The 17,235-nt window shown below is 42.9% G+C and overlaps 1 protein-coding gene across 7 annotated transcripts in view; it reads right to left on the reverse strand.

Annotated features, from left to right (window-relative positions):
• STAT1 (signal transducer and activator of transcription 1) overlaps positions 1–8,042 on the reverse strand; it is a 43,669-nt gene extending 35,627 nt beyond the window's left edge. For 3 of the 7 annotated variants that reach the window (XR_002338995.2, XM_021074662.2, XM_021074660.2), the window contains exons 1-5: positions 7,902–8,042; positions 7,437–7,578; positions 4,370–4,498; positions 3,507–3,651; positions 1,672–1,770 (exon numbers count right to left, since the gene is read on the reverse strand). Coding sequence is in view for 5 of the 7 variants with exons in the window: in XM_021074662.2 (XP_020930321.1) it covers positions 1,672–1,770; positions 3,507–3,651; positions 4,370–4,497 (372 nt within the window). In the remaining 2 variants the exon portion in view is untranslated. 7 annotated transcript variants of the gene reach the window in all.
• Between the last annotated feature and the right edge of the window lie 9,193 nt (positions 8,043–17,235).

Consider the following 17,235-nt stretch of genomic DNA (forward strand, 5'->3'; position numbering starts at 1 on the left):
CCACATAATAATCAAAATTTCCTGCTGAAAAATCTCCCAGGTGCAGGTCATACTGAAGAAGGCACAGCTCTCTCACAGGAGACAATATAGCCAGTTTTCTTCCCGAGAGACACTTTTTGTTTCCTAGGCTGGCCCAAGATAAACATTCTGAACTAGTCAGCCTGAATTTAGCACAAATAATATGTATCTTTACCTGCTTGGTGCACAAGGTGCTTTCAGTGTGACAGGGAGACAGAAACTAAATGGCCAGGGAAGCAGCTGATTTGTAAGGACCAAGGACAGGAGCAAATGCTCAGAAAGTGCATGGAGAACAGCATTCTCTACCACCACTCAAATTAGATGCCCCCACCCCATAATCTCACAGCTCACTCTCTTAGTTATTTGCCAGAGAAAGGCACATAGGACACATTCTACTGTGTACTCTGCCACCCTCCCCCCTCCATATATAAGTGCTCTCCACCAGAATAATTCATACTTTAGTAATCTCACAACTGCCTGCCTGCTGGCTTGTTTCCACCACCCCATCACTCAATGAAAAGCACAAATAAACGCCATGGCAACTTCAAAAACCTGCTGGACTCTGACCACCAGGAAGGTGTGTATTTGTATTAGAAAAATCATGGTAAAAGAAAAATTCTGGTGTAACTCTGACTCATTCACTGTTTGGATATCTTACATGTTCAACAGATATTTGAGTACCATCCAAAACAAAGCTGTTGATTTTCCCCATCAATCCATTTTTGTCCAAGACCTACAGTGCCCTCCAAAAACCTTACTCCTGTCTTTCCCAGCTCAGTAAACATCTCCAAATGATGCAAGCCACAAAATCAGTCATCCTTGACTCTTCCGGCTTCCTCACTCCCACATCCCGTCCTTCAATGTAAGTCCTATTGGGGAGTTCCCGTTGTGGCGCAGTGGTTAACGAATCTGACTAGGAACCATGAGGTTGCGGGTTCGGTCCCTGCCCTTGCTCAGTGGGTTAAGGATCCGGCGTTGCCGTGAGCTGTGGTGTAGGTTGCAGACACGGCTCAGATCCTGCGTTGCTGTGGCTCTGGTGCAGGCTGGCAGCTACAGCTCCGATTAGACCCCTAGCCTGGGAACCTCCATATGCCGTGGGAGTGGCCCTAGAAAAGGCAAAAAGACAAAAATAAATAAATAAATAAATGTAAGTCCTATTGGTACCATGTCCAAAACATAATGGAATCTGGCTAGGTCTCTCCACTTCTACTGACTGAGCCTCTATCTCACGCACTTCACCCTCCGCTCCCTTGGTCTGCTGCAAGAGCCTGCTATCTGCTGCTTCCTTTCCTGCCCCAGCAACTCAGGGGGTTTCCTGACCCTGATCTAAAGAAACAACCCCACCCGCTATACTCCACTACTGTCCACACAGTATCTTGCTTTCTTATCTTCACAGCAACCAACACTATCTGAAAAGATTTGATGTGTTGTTTACCTTCCTCGCTAGAATGACTTCCATTAGATCAGAGTCCTTTCTCAAACCCCGGGTCTATAAAATCTCTGTATCTGACTTTTCCCACTTCTTGGGGCTATAAGATCAGAGGACTAGTCACCACTGCCTTGAAACAGGGCCTCAATAATATTTGCTGGATGAAGGAGTGGGTTTTTATTTCATTATTATCTTTACGTTCAATTGTAAAGAGAAAAAAGTACCTGATTGAATCTCTGGGCATTTTCCAAGATCTTTCTTTCCTCCTTCAGACAGTTACAGATGATCATAGACATCTGTATTGGGTCTTCTTGAAAATTATCCTAGACAAAGGTTGTCAGAATAAAAATTGATTAAATTTCAGAACGTTTAAACCATTGTGTTTTATACACTGAAATGAGTTTGTGCGTATTCATTAAGAAACCTCATCCTGCACAAACTAAACTCTACATAAGCTATTTTTGGTAAATTCAAGCTATTTTTGGTAAATTCAAACTATTCTTTTCACAAATTATAACAAAAACTGCTTCAACTTTCTAATTAAGTGCAGGTACCTAATTTACTTCTTGATTAAAAAAACAAGTATTCTTGGAGTTTCCATTGTGGCTCAGCGGGTTAAGAACCTGACTAGTATCCATGAGAATGTGCACTCGATTCCTGGCCTTGCTCAATGAGGTAAGGATCCAGCACTGCTGCAAGCTGCGACACAGGTTGCAGACATGGCTTGGATCTGGCATTGCTGTGGCTGTGACACAGGCCAGCAGCTGCAGCCCCGATTCCACCATCCCTAGCCCAGGAACTTCCATATGACACAGATATGGCCCTAAAATCAAATAAGATTCTCTCCTGTATAGTTTCCATAATATTTTTAATTTCTATTGTTTGGGGCCCCAATTATCTTGTTAGGACCCAGAGAGAATACAAATGATAACTAAAATCATCCATGGTATTCCTCTATTAATTTATCTGTTGGTCTCTGCTTTGAATTAGATCACAGATACTCTTCTCAGTTTTTCTGTTTTCTTGTCAAAGCTGGTTTGCAAAATACTGACTATCACGCTTCCGCCCTTTTTTTTTTTTTTTGGCCCAGGGCATGTGGAAGTTCCCAGGCCAGGGATCAAACCCACGCCACACAGCGACTCATGCCACTGCAGTGACAACACCAGATCCTTAACCCACTGCACCACAAGAGAACTCCAATCATGCCTCTTTGTAACAGGTATAATCAAGCAAATTCCATAGGAGAGCAAATTTCTGTAAAGTTATTCTGGCTTTCCCACTCACTGGTATTATAACATCACATATACATTCCCAGAGGGGGAAAAAAAGCTTCTAAATTACCCAAGTTAAACAGTTTGATTGTGAGGAGTAAAACCATACAATGAGAGTGCTCATTCCCATTCAAACAGAAAAGTTCCATTAATACAGAAATAAAAATGGTACCCAGGCTTAAGGGATGCTGGGAATACTTCTGAAGAACTACAGCTTTGTAGCATACTCTCCTCCGCCTGGGATTCCGCTTGACTTTCGCTTCCAAGGACAGATGTCAAACCTTTTTGGACTTAATCTTTATCCGTATACCAAGCACTTAGACTGGACTCATCACTAAAGTTTCTCTGAACTTTAACATATAACTTTTATGTTAAAATATAACTCACAGCTCTTAAAATATAACTTTTCTTTGATCTATTAACAACTTAATATAAAACAAGGTTATAACACTGAATTTCTCTCAGAAATTCACAGCTCTTAAAATATAACTCTTCTTTGATCTATTAATAATTTTTAATAAAACAAGGTTGTAACACTGAATTTCTCTCAGAATTACTTATGCTGAAGCAATACTCTTAAGCCTGAACACTCCGTGTGGCTACAAAATGAACTGATATTTTATTTCACTTCTACTATAAGATACTAACCACCTAAAAGGCAGTTTATACATAGTCTGTGTACTTTTATAAATACCAATGGCGTGTGCTCAATAGTATCTGTTGAATGAAAATATCCTCTTATGTGAACATGGGAACATTTCAACTAAAATGCAAAAACCAAGTAATACCTGAAGGTTACGCTTGCTTTTCCTAATGTTATGCTGCAACAAAAAATTATTCTCCAAGGAAAATCGACTGTACTGATCATCCAGCTGCGACAGAAGGTCATGAAAACGGATGGTGGCAAACGAAACATCATTGGCAGCGTGCTCCCTAGGAGATTCAAATTTTACACACTTCATTTAGATACTACTTTAAAAAAACACACAAAAGCAGACATTGCTTTCTGTTCTGAAATTATTAAAAAATAAGGTATTTTCTTGGGTTTTATTTCTTTCTTTGAAACTGCCAATGCTTTTGGCAAGAGTTTGTACAATATTTCCATTATATTCAATTACCATGAAAAATTCTAGCACCAAGACTGTTAACGCTGATTATCTCTGGAGTGAAAAACCAACAGGGGCTTTCGCTTTCTATATCGAACACTTTCAGAACATTTGAAACATTTGCAATGAATGAACAATACAATTCAATTCAAAACAAAACCATATCGGTTTTAAGAGATATTTCTTTAACTGTATTACCTTCTTCATACTTCTAATCAGTGTTTTCCCATAACTTGGCTTTAATTATTTCCACTAATTTCTTTCTTTTTTCTTTCAAAATAATTAGTATTAGCATTATCTAACTTGTCCAAAGTATTTAGGAGGATTTATAACTAAATCAACAAATACATAAAATTAACAACTAATGCATTTAGCTTTATAGAGACCGGTGCCATTTCTCAAGCCAACACACTTTTCTGCAACAGATGTTCCCAGTAGCTACCGGTGAGATTCATCTTCCAATCAACATGGCTCCAAGTTACTCAATCCACAAGTCATTTTCAAAGTGTAGAAAAACAACTTCTTCTGTCAAGTGATTTCCTTACCAGTCCTGATTTTCTAGCCACTGTGCCAGATATTGTCTGATTTCCATGGGAAAACTGTCATCGTAGAGCTGATGAACCTGCTCCAGGAATTTGGAGTCAAGCTGCTGAAGCTCATACCACTGGGACATCCTATAGGGAAACAGAACAAAGATCACGAAAGGAAGCCCACAGCGCCAAAGAAAGCCGTCCAGCACTGTGCTGCTTCTAAATATCTCGCTTAGTTCAAAACATAATTTGTCTCTGAAATATACTTTTTTTTTTTTTGTCTTTTTGGGGCTTCACCCGTGATATATGGAGGTTCCCAGGCTAGGGGTCAAATCAGAGCTGTAGCCACCAGCCTACACCACAGCCACAGCAATGCACGATCCGAGCCGCATCTGCGACCTACACCAGAGCTCATGGCAATGCCAGATCCTTAACCCACTGAGTGAGGCCAAGGATCAAACTTGCAACCTCACGGTTCCTCGTCGGATTCATTTCCACTGTGCCACGATAGGAACTCCTGAAACATACTTTTAAAATGGTGTTTATATTCCAAAGCCTGTTTTTTAATTGAGTTTGGGGTCGGTATTTTTTTCTTCTCCAAAAAAACACATTCTCAGATTTTGCTCAAAAGCCAACATATCAGGGAAGCCTTCTCTGACCACTTTCCTTAAATCGACACCACCTCTCACCCTGGAAAACAGTATCCCTCCTTCCTGACGTATTTTTCTCCACTGCCCTTACAACTATCTGACCTAGCATGTATTCTCTTTTCTATTTTGATTACTGTCTGTTCTCCCCACACGAAGGCAGGTTTGGTGGTGGAGGGGGGTAGGGAGGGATGGCTTTGTTCACTGCTGTATCTTCAGAACAGTGCTAGACATAGTAGGCGTTCACCTGCCTTTAAAATGAATCTGCACTTTTATCGAATAAACAAATGGGAAATACTAATTAGATTTGCTTTAGGACAAGTAACACCTCTTTAAAAATTGCTCTCATAGGGAACTCCCATTGTGGCTCAGGGGTTTAAGAACCCCACACAGCATCTGTGAGAATGTGAGTTTGATCCTTGGCCTCACTCAGTGGGTTAAAGATCTGGCATTGCCATGAGCTATGGTGTACGTCAACTGGTTGACCCCGTGCAGACTCAATCCCAGTGACCGAGTTAGCCGGGACACCTGGTCAACCCCGTGCGGACTCAATCGCAGGAAGCTGTAGCCACTGGCCTACCACCACAGCCACAGTCAGGACAGATCTGAGCCACATCTACAACCTACACCACAGCTCATGGCAACGCCAGATCCTTAGCCCACTGAGTGAGGCCAGGGATCGAACTTGCATCCTCATGGATGCTACTCAGATTCATTTCTGCTGAGCCACGATGGGAACTCCTACATGGCAGTTTTGAAGATAAAAAAATTAAAACAAAAACCTGATTTTAAGAAGTCCCAATATTCACAAGGAAAACAAAGAACCTCCCTTCACCAGAGCATAAATTAGGATTTACATAAGCACACAGCTGACAATATTCAGAACGAGTATAAGTGAATCTTGTCCTACCAGGCCTCTGGGGAAGGAGTCTGGATTTTTAAAATTACAGCAGGGCATGAAAGCGTGTGTGCATGCTGCAGCAAGCACACAGGTGCGGGCATGAAGACATGAAGCCATGTCTATGCCACAAATTTCCTTCCAAAGAAAGGAAAGGATGTGGTAGGACTGCAAAGCTAGTTACCATCACAAAATACCAGCAAAAATGGACCCAAGTCCACTCCTTTGGTACACTTGCTGCAGCAATTTGATTTTTCACTTCAAATTTATTTCACCTGAGCAGAAGACTCTAAATCTGCAGCACTTTCCTTCCCTACTAGGTGTCTAATACGGATATGCCTAAAGCAAATATACTGGCCAGAATGTCAACCAGCAGGAGCTACAACACCTTTTTGGGTGAGTGACCACAGGTGACTCCCATCCCTATCACCAGGTTGGCTGTTAAGACTGAATGAGGTAATACAGACACAGCACCTGGCACAAGGCCAGCAATCAATAAATTCATGCTAACAAATCCCAAATCCACCCTATCTTCCCACTAAACTTGTTACCAACATAGGGAGTAGCAAGACTATCCTCCAATCACCTGACTTCCTCCTCTCCAGTCCCAAGGTCTCCTTCCTCCCTGCCTCCAACACTATTTCCCAAGCTAGTCTTCTGCTGACATGGGTTTTGGCCACATCCCTCTCTTGCTCCAAATTGCTAGTTTGCCCCATTACCAGGCTGATTTCCACCCTGACCCTATTTTCATCCTTTAATAAAGCAACCCAGTGACCAAATTACCTACTTTTTTGTTACTGTTTTTTGTTTTTTGTTTTTTTTTTGGCTATGCTCAACATTTCTGCTTTGCTCCAGTTGTCACTCACCCTTTAAAGGAGCTTCCTCACAAATTTCTGCTTTTCTAAATTCTACCAGCATCCAAAAGTAGGTACAAATGCCCTTCTTCCATAAGCTATTTGACACTTACCTAGAAACAATTAAGCTTTCATTGACTTTACGCCTCACTGCATTTTGTACCTCCATTAGAGCATCAGTCACTCTCTCCCTTAAAAAGCTCTGTGATGTCTACCCTGGGTTTCTGGAATTATGTCTTTAAAAAAAAAAAATCATCTCCACTTTGGAGAGTGTCCTGCACATAGTATGTATTCGACAGTTTGTTGAATTGAAATTCAACACATTTCAGATTGAATTAGAAAGTAAAGGGAAAATCATATTATGATTCAACAAATCTGAGTCCTGCACCAAACTGCAAACTGGAGTATGCTGGTAGCTCATGTCTTATTCCTGAACCATAAAAACAACCTATCCAACTTATAAAAACGACATTCAAAGCGCAATCATACACTTATTTTTCTTCCCCCAAGCTCTTTGATATTAGTTAGAATTTTTTTAAAGACTAATTATTATTCGGAGGTCTGCAGAACTATCACTTTTACATTCCAAGAGCAAATTAAGCTCTTTTACCTTTAAACGTAGATATATAATTAAGTCCCGAAGCCATGTACTCATTTATTAGTTTCCATGAACATTTACTAACCTTCACCTTGTGCCCAAGCAAAGGGCTGATGATTCACACAAGCAGCGGCTACACACAGCACGTCAGAAGCCAAGACTGTTTTGCATGCACAGGGTGCGAGCGTCTTAGCTCTCTGGGGGTGGCACACGCAAACAAAAACTTTCTGCAGAAAGAAGAAAACGTGACTGTGGTGGAAAGGGGCAGGAAGGAGGGGAAAACGAGAGTAAATGGGAAAATGCAGTGTTTCCGGGGGCGGGGGGGATTCTATCTTACAAGACATTTTCTACTGCCAGAGAACGACTGGCTGGGGCAACCTTGCTATCACCGAGAACGAGCACCTGAGATTATGTGTTCTTTCCCTGATTTCGGATTAAATCTGTCAGCACTTAAAAGTCCCCCCTCGCCCGGCGTCCGGCTCCAGGGCCTCGACGACGCCAGTCCAGTCACTTCCCGCCCCGACACCAGGAACCTCACACGCCCACTCACTCTGTACTCTGGATCCCGCAGGGACGGGACGGGGAGCGGCCGTGCAACCTCTCCCGGGAGCGCCGAGTCACCTCTGTCCCATCTGAGGGTCTGACAAGCGTCCTTCTTGGTGTGGCTGGGTCTCTCCGCAAACCCAACGCTGGAAAACGAAAGTACCTGCTGGGAGAAAAGGCAGCGCCAGACGCCCCACCTCCTTCCGCTCCCGCCAATCACCCAGAGGCTACCTCTCTCGACCAATCAGATGCGGCTGTTCCACGCTCGCGCCACCCCCCCCCCCCAGGGGTGCCGCTGTTCAGCCAACCCGAAGGGTCGGTCCGTAGCCTTTGGGCGGGGCTCTCTGGTAGAGAACGGGAAGCTTCGCTCCGTGATGTAAATTGCGGGTTATATTTACACATATTTTAGAGAACAGGAAGTTCAGTGTTTGCCTCTGCCCAAACTTTAAGATCGTTATATTAGCCCCAATCCTAAGAACCTAAGACAGACGACACAGGTGTAGATTTTGTCATTATAGAAGGTCAGTTTAGCAGCTGACATGTTGCTAAACCCAGGGGACACTTTTCTGTCTTCACCTGACCACTCAGGAAACTTAGGCACAGTTGACCCCTCCATTCTTTAACACTTCGTCCTTGGCCACGATGACGACACGTCTTGGTTTCTTCCTCTCTCTCTCTAGTATGCTTTCTCCATCTCTGCTCCATCTCCACCACCAAACTGTTCAAACTTAAGTGTTGTCAGGGTCCAGATCTTGGTTTACTTTACCTACACTTCTCACGCTCTCCTGTGATGACCTCATTCACAGCTTCCATGTCCTTCTTAGATATGGACAACTTCTGCGTGTGTACCTTGTCCACACCTCTCCTTCAGAGCTCCACATCTACGCGTACAGCCTGCACTTGACTCTCCACTTAGATGTCTGGTAAGCTCTGCAACCTAGTTATGTTCAGAACCAACTCATCATCTTCCTCCTCAAACCTGCCCTTTTTCTAGAAATGGTGTATGCCAGATAACTAGGAACCACCTTTGACACTGCTTTCTCAGCCCTCACACCGGCCCTCAAGCCTCCTTGATTCTTCCACCTAAATGTCTCATCACTTCTTGCTATTTCCTATGCTGTTTCCCCCACCCCAGTTTGGATTCTTTCAGTAGACTTGGATTCGTTTCAGCCCTCAAATGGCTGCCTCACTCCAGTTCTTAACTCCCTTTTAATTAGTTCTCCCTACAGCAGCTCCGGTGGGTTGGTTTTTTTTTGTGTGTGTGTTTTTTGCAAAGCACATCGCATGTTGCCAACCTGAAAATCCTCTGATGGCTTTTCTTATAAAATCCAAATTTCTTAACGTAGCCTACAAAGCCCTGGTCCCCTGTCACTTTCTTTAACCCCGTCTTGTGCCACTCTTCCCTTACCTCAGCAGTTTTGTTCTTCAAATAAGACAAGCTCTTTCCCCAAACTCAGAACCTTCTCACCAGCAGTTCTCCATTTGGAAAGCCCCTTAAGCCAATATCCCCCTCCCCCAACTTTTTTGCTAGCTACTCATCTTTTATGTCTTAGCTAAAACCTAAGCTTAAAAGTCACTTCCCCAGGTAGGAATCCCTGAGGCCAGCCTAGATTAGGTCTTCTTAGAATGTGTGGCCCATAAAAACAATTGATTTCTCCAAGAAGATGAGGCTTGAATCAACCTAGAAAAATAAAGCAACTTTGGGTAGGAAAAGGATCTAAATAATTTCCGAGAGGTGGGCTTATATGTGTTCCTCTTACAGTGTTTTTTTCCCTTTTCACATCTATATGCTCCTTCTTCTTGTCACATATTCACCCACACAAAGGCAGTGCTGAACTGGTGATAGCAATGACCATTGGTATTTAAGTAGCAGCCTTCTGTGAAAATGGATGCTAGGCCACCAAAAAAAAAAATAAATAAAGCCCTTCCAGTTCTACTTACCTGCACTAGGGGCTCAAACAATGTTTGAGAAAAGCTGACTCTAGGAAGAGTAGATAACATATTAAACACATTGCTTCTGTGGTTTTGTTTTTGTTTTTGTGCACAGAAACTACCTTCAGTACCAACAGGGGAATTAAATAATCTTAACATCTGCAAAAAGAATGTTTCTCTTTGGATCGCCACATTCTGGATGTCCTCTAGTTCTATGGAGTCTTCCTTCCCTATGCTTTTATCCTTCTTAGCTTTCCCATCAGTGACAATACCCCACTGTAGGCCTTCATTACTTCAGAACTGGAATGCTGCAACAGACAACGGTCACACTACCTTTTCCCCGTTTCTTTCCCCTTCTCTGTATTTGCCAGATTAAATTCTCTAAAGCACTATACTTATACAGTCCTTGCCTGCGCAAGTCTTGGCAATTCTCATTGCATTTATGATAAACACAAACTTTGCCTGCTAGTCTGGATCCTCTACAGAATGTCCCTAACATGTTTTGGGGTGTTGGGTTACTTTTTATGATTTTCTTTTTTCTTGTTTTTTTTTTTTTTTTTTTTTTTTTTTTCTTTTCCTCCCAAAAATGTCTGCTAGGAGCGTGACTTTCGACATCCAAACACCTTCACGAACACCTTTTGAAGTCCTTTGTTTTCAGAACAGCAGCCCGTGCCTGCCCAGGATGGGCTACCCTCCAGCAGATGGAGATCGTCAAGTTGTCAAGTTTCCGAACAGCTGGGCCGGCGCGCGGCGGGAGGGACGTGGATGCTCGGAAGAGCCGCCCCACGTGTTTTCGGAGAAACAGCCCGGGAGCGAGAAGGCATTGGATTGAGAGGAAACCGAAAAGCGAAAGTAGGAGAGACCAAGAGGGAGCAGTACGCAGGCACAGGCCCGGGGTTTTCCCGCTGGCTGCCTGCCCCGCGTGCAGGTCCCTCCCCGAAGCCTTCACGGGGGCGGGGTCCGCACGCTTGCCCGGGACCGCTAGCGCCTGCCCTGCGCCTTCCCTATCCTGCAGGCCCAGATTAGTAGTTCTGAACGGGAAGGCAGAGGCGGGCTGAGTGCCTCTTAATTTTAGAGGGAAGATGGGACACGTTTTCTGATTGCCTAAGGTGCCGGAAACCCTACCCATTCTTTTCTGTCTTTTTTTTTTTTTTTTTTTTTTTTTTTTAATTTTTAAAATTCGTTTTTATTTTAAAATTTATTTTTATTTCCCAGTACAATTTTTTTCCTACGGTACAGCGTGGTGACCCAGTTACACATACACGTTCACATACTATTTTCGCACATTATCCTGCTCCATCATAAGTGACCAGACATAGTTCCCCGGGCTACACAGCAGGATCTCATTGCTAATCTATTCCAAAGGCAATAGTTTGCATCTATTAACCCCAAGCTCCCCATCCATCCCACTCCCTCCCTCTCCCTTTGGCAACCACAAGTCTATTTTTTTCTTCCTGTGGCCTGGCGACCTCTTTTTTCTCCTTCACTTCGCTGTTTACCCAATCTGCTAACTCAGATCTTATTAGAGATGAAGGTGGCAGGCTGTTTCTTCAGCTGTCCTTTTCTAGATCTGCAAAGGGGGCTTTCTTCTTTCTTTGGGGATCTTCTTTCCCCCTCCCTGCTTAATGGTGATTATACCAGAGGGAATGGGAAAGAAGTATAACTGTCAATAGTTTACTCACTAAACCATGACTGCAAAAGCTTGGCAGACCAAGGAAAAATTGTTTTGGCTCTGCCTGCTCTCTGTGCGACTTACTGAATGATTCCTGAAGGCATGGGCTGGGTTTTTCTTAAAGGGCTCTATGTACTTAGGGTGACCTGGGGACCAACCTAGGACCTCCAATGTGTGAAGGCACCCACCTTACTGGACCAGTCTCCAGCCTTGTGGGAGTGAGCACCAGTCCCCAGGGCTGCAAGTGCACTTAATTCCCAGAGTGCAAGTGGACATTTATTTTCCCCTCTTAGAAGAAGAGGACAGGATCAGCTGTGTAATGTGCAGAGACCAGGGCAAAATGAAAACAAGGGGTTCCTTGTTCAAACATACTAAGAATTTCAAGAAGGCAGTGGCAGAGGGCTAAACCAAGTATGGAGCCTCTGAGTGTTCTGCCTTGTGCAAATGCACATGTTGCACATCTGTGAGGTCCCTAGTAGGGGGATTGGGGGGAGGGGAGATTTCTTCTCTAGAAAATTTGTTACATGTTTACTTAAAACAAATGAAAACTATAATGAAGAAACAAATTACCACCTCACTCCTTCCTATGGTGCTTGCATAAAAGCCCAGAGCCTTCTGCTCTCCCTCTAGAGCCCTACAGCATCTGAGCTTGCCTCCTTCTCCTACACATCTTGTCCTACTCTCTTCCCTCTGTTCCCCCCCCCCCCCCCGTGGCCTCTTTCTGTTCCTCAGTCACCGCAGGCTTTTACCAGCCTGGGTCCTGTGTATCTGTATGCTGTTCTTTTAGTATGCTGTGTTCCCTGCTGTGTCATGGACTTGCTTCTCATTCTTAGGTCTCAGCTCCAGTGTTCTCAGAGACTTTTACTGACCTGTTTTTTCTGGTTATTCTGTATCACACTTACATTCTTCATAGCACTTATTAAATCTGTTCATTATTTGCTTGTCTGTTTTCATCTCTCCTCGCAATAGGAGGGACTCTGTTTCATCTCAGTTTCCACGAGAGAATTTAGCCTAATGACTGAGGCATCTGTGTATTAATTACTTCCTATCCTGTATATTTAGACTATTTATTTAGACTGGCACCATGTACCATCCTTGGGAGAACTGAGAAAACAGTCAAGCAAATCACTTTCTGTGTCTTGTGGTTCAGGTGAGAACCTCAGTCAGAGAAAGGCAATGCCTGATACGTAGTCTCAAAAATGTTTTTGAATGAATGAATAACATCATTGAACAAAACTGGGATCAGGAACCACAGGTTAAAGCAACCATTCAGAGTTCACAGGCCTCGGGCCTGTTAAGGTGGAATTGAGGGGGAGGAGGATTAAAAGCACGCGTATTCTGGAAAACTTCAGTGGGAGCACCTCCACACCCCTCCTCGACTCCTCATGTCTGGACGACCTCTAGGGTTCTTTCCATCCGCAGAAGCCTGTGAGACATCTAAGTGGATGGCTGCATGGCTACTGAGCCTAAAGTAAGAGAATGCTGTGGGACGTTTACCATGGTAGTAAAGGCAATGAGTTTAATGAGTTTAATGAAGAAGGAGTTAAGGGGAAATTTCAAGAATAGTTGGTTCATCTGTGAGTGGGCCAGATGTCTGGAATGTTAGCCACACATGAGATGCTAAAAGGGAAGTTAGAGTAAGCTAATGAACAGTCTAATTGTAGACTATTTTTAGAGAGTTTGGAAGTCATGAGTGAGGTGACATAGAAGAAATTCCTGCATTGTTTGAGCAATGCCAAGTGTGTTTTGGTTAATCAGTTTGAAGTATAATATTGGGGACAGTTCCGTAATTTTAGAGTTAGGAGGATTATAAAGGGAAGTCTAGCTCAGTCTTGCAGGTAGATCAAGGAGCAAAGGAAAGAAAGGAACTGATTACTGTCATATTTATTAAGAGGCAGACTGTGCTAAATTTTGGGGAGGTAACTGTGTACAAGGGCTTCTTGGTCCCTGTACATACATAGCTTTACACATAGAGTCTAATGAAGACACATGATATGCATATACAACCAAAGTGATAAGAATGGTGCTGGGTGATATGGAGGCAGCATGAGTGGCCTGAGCCCAATGTGTGCGTGTTGGGCACAAAGGCTTTCTAGAGCCTAAAGGATGTGTGAATGTTATTGAGGTGAGAGGGTAGATGGATTGGGGTTGGAGACTTGAGAAGATACAGCGGAGGGAGATAAGAGTGAGCATAACCCATCAAAGAAATTGAAAGTAGTTCAGTCTTGTGTATATTTTGTAGGATGAGCTACTCTTGTGGAAGTGTTGAGAAATGAAGACTAAGAGACTAAATAACGTATGACTTTGGAAAGATCTGTTGAGAATTATGGTCTTCATCCAAAACTGGGATTCTTAGATATATTTTGTGCCACAGACTCCTTTGGCAGTCTGATGAAACCTATGGATGCTTTCAAAGGATAAAATACATAAGATTAAAAAGGAAACTGATTACATTAGATACAGAGTTCACAATATTAAAACCAACTCTGTGCTGTAGTAATTAGTGCTCCTTAATATTATTGACATTAAATAAGATCTAGCAGTGGGTCTGATGAATGCAATTTCAAAATCGTGCTTAGCATAAGCAATATTTTGAGATAACTGTAACAACTGTAATATGACAAAACTGTAGTGAGGTTTATGGTTTGTCGTTTGTGAAAATAAAGCCCTAACATTTGCCATTCAAACTCATGACCCTCCACAATTCTATCCATACGACCCAGATAAGAACTGCTAATCCAGACTGCCATGAGCCCTTCAAAGATTTTAAGCATTTTAAAATGATCTGATTTATTTTAAATAGTGCACTCTGTCTACATAGGAAGCCACATGGAATCATCTGTTGCATTTGTGAGGACTCTGGTAGAAAGGTTCAGTGTCTTACATTGGGGGTAACACAACTGTATGGATTTGTCAGAAAAGGATGAATTTTTTCATGTATCGATTATGCTTCAATAAGTCAGACTTTTAGAAGTGTAGTCAGTCAAATCAATCAATGATCACAGTCTATCTGAAAAAAGGAAGAAATCTCCATCTTAGATAGTGGAATGTCTGGGAGTTCCCTGGAGGCTCAGTAGGTTAAGGATTTACCATTGTTGCTGCTGTGGCTCAGGTCTCCGCTGTGGTGTGGGTTTGGTCCCTAGCCTGGGAACCTCTGCATGCCTCGGGTATAGCCAAAAAGGAAAAATAAAAGGAAAGTGGTATGTCTGCACACAGAGACCAATTTGCTAAGTCTAGACTACAGTTATCTGCTAGTTAGAGCACGGTACTAGGATGCCTTGATCCCTAATTCTGTTCTTTCTACTGCAGGGAGTACATGGGCCTCCTGACTGTGTGAGATAAAGAAAAATGCCTTGGGTTTGCTAGAAGTATTCTCTTTCTTTATGGCTCTTTGGGGTACTTTCCTTGCTGTCTTAAGGCTTTGAAAAAATCCACCGACAATTGCCTTATACCTTCTATTCTAGATAAAGACATTAATACTCAGACAATTGATCAAAGTAAGTCTTTATATTAAAAACTTTAAAAAAGAATTTGAAAAGGATTAGTAAAATGGACATCTGTGATTGGTCTTAGATGGGTGAGGATAGATGTGGAAATGTGATTAATATTGTGAAAATACATCTACATTTTGCTTCATTAAATGTTGTTTACTTGCTACTAGCTGGCAGAAAAAAAAATGTTCTCGGGTGGGATTTGGTGGAAATGCGATCTAAATCCCCTTTCCTTTGGCTGTGCCCATGGCATGCAGAAGTTCCCGGGCCACAGTAGGGATTGAACCTGGGCCACAGCAGTAACCCAAGCCACAGCAGTGACAATGCTGGATCCTTAACCACAAGGCAACCAGGGAACACCTCCATTGCATTTTCATCTCATGCAGCACACTTATCCTGATCTAAACAGGTATCCCCAGGAATCCCCTGATAAAATCCCATTATTCCCACAAAGATAGTTTCTGGAATGCAAGACTCACACCCTTGGAAATAACTCTTAACCCTGGGATCAAGGATTTGATTTTGATTTTCTGAATCTAAATAAAGAATAGCCACTTACTGATTTCTTATTCTTACTATGAAGCCTCTACCTCTATTATAGGAAACAAACTATAGATGTCCTTGTATTGTCTACCCAAAAATAGCAAAGATGGCTGTGATCACATATGAAATCTTGACATGCTTCTGTCAGGCTCTATATTGACCGGCTTTTCAAACTTCTGCTAAAATAAGTAAAAGTCTATCATACTTTTTTGTTTGTTTGTTTTTGTATTTTTGCCTTTTCTAGGACTGCTCCTGCGGCATATGGAGGTTCCCAGGCTAGGGGTTGAATTGGAGCTGTAGGTACTGGCCTATACCACAGCCACAGCAATGCAGAATCCAAGCCGCATCTGCGACCTACACCACAGCTCACGGCAACACCAGATCCGTAACCCACTGAGCAAGGCCAGGGATCGAACCCACAACCTCATGGTTCCTAGTCAGATTCGTTAACCACTAAGCCACGACGGGAACTCCCCATCATAATTTTAATACGTTTTCCAGGGAATGAAAAGCTTCTGCAATATTTTTTGGTATATAAATCCAATTGTTTACGAGCACTTCCTGGTAGGAAATTACCTCTTTAAAGATAAAACTATAATGATCATTTTATAGTTCTAAATATCCATCAAAATATATAAAATTCTAAGCCAAGTTTAAAATTATTTCCTCTACTTATACTATCAATGGATATATTTGAATTTCAGAACACTGGGCTTGTGAAGAGAAGCAGAGACTGGCACCTGGAGTTAGCCCATGGCCCTAAATCAGACAAACACCTTCACCCAAAGAGTACTGTCAGGAGCTTACAAAGGAGTAAGAGAATTGGCCTTGGGACAGGTGCAGAGTTTGTCTGATAGGATCAAGCCAGGATCGTGTGGGTGGGAATAATGAATGGGGATGGAATCTCTCTAAGTGAGAAGGCAGGTTATATTAAAAGTTTTTTTTTTTTTAATATTTTCCATCAAACATTAGCTTCTCCTTGTTTGGTCTGCCTGGAGGATGAGAGATGGGTGAGAGAAGATAGAGAGGAGCACTCCACTGGGGACTGTCATCTGACTCTGTGATCAGGACTCACCTTGGACACCAGCCTCAGGACTTTTTGTGGCTGGTCGTGGCAGAGGCCTGGGTATCATGACTTCCTTGCCTTGGCTCTAGGTCTTGAGACATGGGGAGCTCCCACTACTACTAAGGGCAGCAGCTGGGAGCTGGGCAATAGTAAGCATCCAGTCCAGGCAAGGGAAGGATCAAAGTAGACCTGCAGTTCATTTGCGTGCATCACCGCTCAGTAAACCATCTTACCTCCTGTATACCAGGCAGGAACTTATCCTAAATTCCTTCCCCCAGGCTTAGGCTGGCTTCATGGGACCAGACTATTAGAGCTGGAAAGTACCATAGCCCACCTAGCCCAAACTCTTCTAGAGATGAAGAACATACAACCAGTGGGAGGGATCGGGAGCTTGGGCTTATCAGACACAACCTAGAATAGATTTATAAGGAGATCCTGCTGAATAGCATTGAGAACTATGTCTAGATACTCATGTCGCAACAGAAGAAAGGGTGGGGGAAAAAACTGTAACTGCAATGTATACATCTAAGGATGACCTGACCCCCTTGCTGTACAGTGGGAAAATAAAAAAAAAAAAAAAAAAAAAAAAAGAACATACAACCCAGGAATTAAATCGCTCACCCAAGGTCAGTGTTGT

Source organism: Sus scrofa, chromosome 15 (assembly GCF_054392235.1).
Source record: "Sus scrofa isolate SSC_HxYL_T2T_F1_AM1 chromosome 15, Sscrofa_HxYL_maternal_Yorkshire_Landrace_v2.0, whole genome shotgun sequence".
In the NCBI taxonomy this organism is placed as follows: Eukaryota; Metazoa; Chordata; class Mammalia; order Artiodactyla; family Suidae; genus Sus; species Sus scrofa.